The 3,962-nt window shown below is 42.6% G+C and overlaps 1 protein-coding gene across 6 annotated transcripts in view; it reads right to left on the bottom strand.

Annotated features, from left to right (window-relative positions):
* Positions 1 to 724: 724 nt before the first annotated feature.
* The window catches only part of Rufy3 (RUN and FYVE domain containing 3), a 66,769-nt gene continuing 63,531 nt past the window's right edge, over positions 725 to 3,962 (bottom strand). For all 6 annotated transcript variants that reach the window (XM_029477174.1, XM_029477175.1, XM_029477177.1 and 3 more), the window contains 2 exons: positions 2,953 to 3,036; positions 725 to 982 (listed from right to left, as the gene is read on the bottom strand). In XM_029477174.1, coding sequence (XP_029333034.1) covers positions 740 to 982; positions 2,953 to 3,036 — 327 coding nt within the window. In that variant the 3' untranslated portion in view covers positions 725 to 739. The remainder of the gene's footprint in view (positions 983 to 2,952; positions 3,037 to 3,962) is intronic.

Below are 3,962 nucleotides of genomic sequence, written 5' to 3'. Positions count from 1 at the left end.
AAAAAAAAAAAAACCCTTATTTTGAGCTGGAGATACGACTCAGTGGACAAGGGCACATACTACTTTTGCAGGGGACCTGAATTTGATTTCCAGCACACAGTTAGCTCACGAACCCCTATACTTCCAGTTCTGGGGGCTCTAACACCTTTGACCTCTGTGGACACCTGGACTCAGACCTGCACACAGACATAAAATAAAATATTTTTTTTTTAAAAAAAGAGAGAGAGAAACCCGCATCTCGAGGATGTCTTAGTTAGAGTCTCTATTGCTGTGATGAGACATCATGGCCCAGAGTAACTTGGGGAGAAGGGGTTTATTTTACCTTCTCAGTCCATCACTGAGAGTAGTCAGAGCAGGAACCTGGAAGCAGGGATTGAGCAGAGGCCATGGAGGAAGGCTGTCCCTCCTGGCTTGCTCAGACTGCTTTCTTACAGCTCAGGTGGCATCCATCAAGAAATGTACCACAGGTTTGCCCACAGGCCAATCTAGTGGGGTTGTTTTCTCAATTGAGGTTCCCTTTTCTAGAATAATGCTAGCTTGTGTCAAGTTGACATAAAACTAGCCAGCAGGGGGTGCTTAAAAAATGAAAAAAGAAAAACTATTTGATTCCCCTTTACTATGAAAGGTGGCCATGATTTTCATGAACAGCAGCAGAAAAGTGTATAACAGTCAGAGTATTCGTTAGTGGGCAGCTGGCTTCCTAAGATGGCATGACTCTCTCCTGGTCTGTGAAGTGAGTCTACAGAAGAGGCGTGCTGTGGGCAACACCAGGAGTTCCCAGAGCCAGGGGTCTTTTTCCTTGTCTTTCATTTACCTGCAGTTTAAAGGCAAGCTCATGCTTAAGAGCCCGGAGATCGTCCAGCTGCTGCCGCAGAGACACCAGGGCATCCTGCTTCTCACAGACATCCTTCTCCAGCATCTTCATAGCCAGTTCCATCTCCTGCCTCATGCTGATCTGCAGCTCCAGCTCCTTTTCGACATCCTGCCCCAAAGACAAACAAACTGCCTGTACTCCTTCCTCAATGAAGTAAACACCATACATCTGACAAGAAAGGGTAGGTGAGAACCCTTGTGCAGACTATTTGGCACAAGACTCAAAGGGTATTTAAGAGACATTAATAATAACAACTAGGATTAAGAAGAGGAACATTTGCTGGGTGTTTTTGATAGAGTAGATGCACTCTGGTCCCTGGAGTTCAGTTACTGGGAATGGTTAATATGGCAGAGTGGAGTTGTATCACAAGAGTATGAAACTCGTTGGTTTCTACCATAATCACAGCAGCATTATTTAACAGACACATAGTCTGGAGTACTTCTGCATCCAGACTGTGCTCGCTCTCTCTCTCTCTCTCTCTCTCTCTCTCTCACACACACTCACACACACACACACACACACACACACACACACACACACGATTTATTTGTTTTATGTGAGTGAGTACACTGTTGAACTCAGGACCTCTGGAAGAGTAGTCAGTGCCCTTAACCACTGAGCCATCTCTCCAGCCCCAGTTTCCTGTCTCTTAAACTGTGACACTACATTTGACAACTTTCAAGTTTTGTATCATGTGTTCCCTCTAAATAGTTATGATAAAAATCAATCATGCTATCTCATGCTGACCTTATTCCTAGTATACTTCTTATAGAAAACATTTTAATACCTAATTACAAACACACAGACAGAAAATGTTTATTTTAAGCACATTAAGAAGGTTCAATTTTCAGAAAATCTGAATTTTCTTTTTTTTTTTTTTTTTTGGTTTTTCGAGACAGGGTTTCTCTGTGTAGCCTTGGCTGTCCTGGAACTCACTCTGTAGACCAGGCTGGCCTCGAACTCAGAAATCCGCCTGCCTCTGCCTCCCGAGTGCTGGGATTAAAGGCGTGCGCCACCACGCCCGGCTTAAATCTGAATTTTCTGTCATGTACTCTTTAACTTGCGGTAACTTCTTAGTACAAATTACGCCACCCCTCATTTTCAACTTTCCATTCTTAGAGATACATAAGAACTTTTAGTGGGGTTCTGTGGTTTTGCATATTATCTGATTTTCAGAAGCTAATAGATACATATTAAGATTACTAACATACTAATATTAGTAATCTCTTATAGAATAGTATTCCTTCTTAGAAATAATTATGAGCTACACACACACATATCTACACATGCATATATATTTTTTAATTTCTTAAATAATCTTAAGTCCAGTACTGGATAATTTTTCCATTTATGTTTAAGATGAAGAAGAAATTCAGATATAAAGCTAAAACTGAAAGTATCATTCTCAGGACTAAAGAGATGGCTCAGTGGTTGAGAGCACTGGCTATTCTTCCAGAGATTCTGAGTTCAAGTCCCAGCAACCACATGGCAGCTCATAACCATCTGCAACTCTAGTTCCAGGGAGTCTGATACCCTCAAACTCCAATGTACATAAAAAAATAAATTAATTAAAAGTCAAGTTTGACAAGAATACCATGGCATACCCCATACCATGGCATACTCCTGTGATCCCCGAGGAGTACAGATAGGAGGATTGCAAGTCTGAGGCCAGCCTGGGCTTCACAGCAAGACCCCGTCACACACAAACACCACTCCATACACCCAGTGTTCCTATATTCCACACTGAAAGTGAAAGGATACAGATTGACAGAATTGCTGTTGAGAATACCCAGGATGCAAACTCAGAACAATTTAAAAACAGCTGGGCACAGTGATGCTCCTTAATCCTAGCACCACAGAAGCAGAGGAAGGCCACACACCAACAACAAGACCGTGTCTCAAAACAAAACAAAACAAACAAACAAAAAAGCATGAGTGTGGGCAGGGGCAAGAAATCATTTTACGGGATTTGTAAAACAGGGGAGCACGACTGAGAGTCTGGGCCTTACTCTCTCAGATGAAGCCTCCCAGAGCCCAACCTTCTCATGAGGCCTAGCTACTAGAACTTGGGAATTTACCAATCGTAATTGTGTCTCCTCCTTTAGATGCTTTCTGGCTTCGCTCAGCGCTTGCCCTTCTGCAGTTCGGTCTTGTTTAGGACCCTTGAAAAGATAAATAAGAGTACACATTTAAGGATTTAAAACTCCATATCATATTTGCAGATACAACAAAGAAACTCAAGTTGAGTGTATTTAAAGGTTATGTTGAATGGGGGAGGGGGGTGTTGCTGTATCCTTAGTTAAGACCCTACAATGAGTTACCAAAATAGGTGATGGAGTTCTCCGAATCAGCCCTGGAAAATACTCTCCTGGCTCTGTGTGGTGGCTCATGCTGTAGTCTTAGCACTTGAGGCTGAGGCAAAAGACTGCTGTAAGTCTGAAGCCAGCCTGGGTTACAGATTAGCACACTGCCTAAACATATGCACACATGTATGGACACACATGCACACACGTATGGACACACACGCACAGGCACACACACACACACACACACACACACACACACACACACACACAGAGGAAACAAGGGAATGAGTTCAGTGTAGGTGGTAGAGTATGGCTCAACCTTCATGAAGTCCTGCATTCAATCTCTAGCACCTCATAAACCTAGAAACAGTGGCTCATATCTTTAATCCTGGCACTTGGGAAGTAGAAGTAGGAGGATTGCATACCAAGTTCAAGGCCAGTCTGGGTTGCATAAGACCATGGCTCAAACAAACAAAACATAAACTCTGATAAGATATTCACTGCAAAATATGAGTTGGTTCAGAGGTTTGACTGGTAGTATATTCTTTGTCCAAAGATTTCACATGCACTATCATCTCTGTCCAGAGATTTCACATGCACTATCTCTGTCCAAAGATTTCACATGCACTATCTCTGTCCAGAGATTTCACATGCACTATCATCTCTGTCCAGAGATTTCACAGGCACTATCTCTGTCCAGAGATTTCACATGCACTATCATCTCTGTCCAGAGATTTCACATGCACTATTATCTCTGTCCAGAGATTTCACATGCACTATCA

The sequence above is a fragment of the Mus caroli genome, chromosome 5 (genome assembly GCF_900094665.2).
Source record: "Mus caroli chromosome 5, CAROLI_EIJ_v1.1, whole genome shotgun sequence".
Taxonomy (NCBI): domain Eukaryota; kingdom Metazoa; phylum Chordata; class Mammalia; order Rodentia; family Muridae; genus Mus; species Mus caroli.
This window is presented reverse-complemented; position numbering and strand designations above follow the sequence as displayed.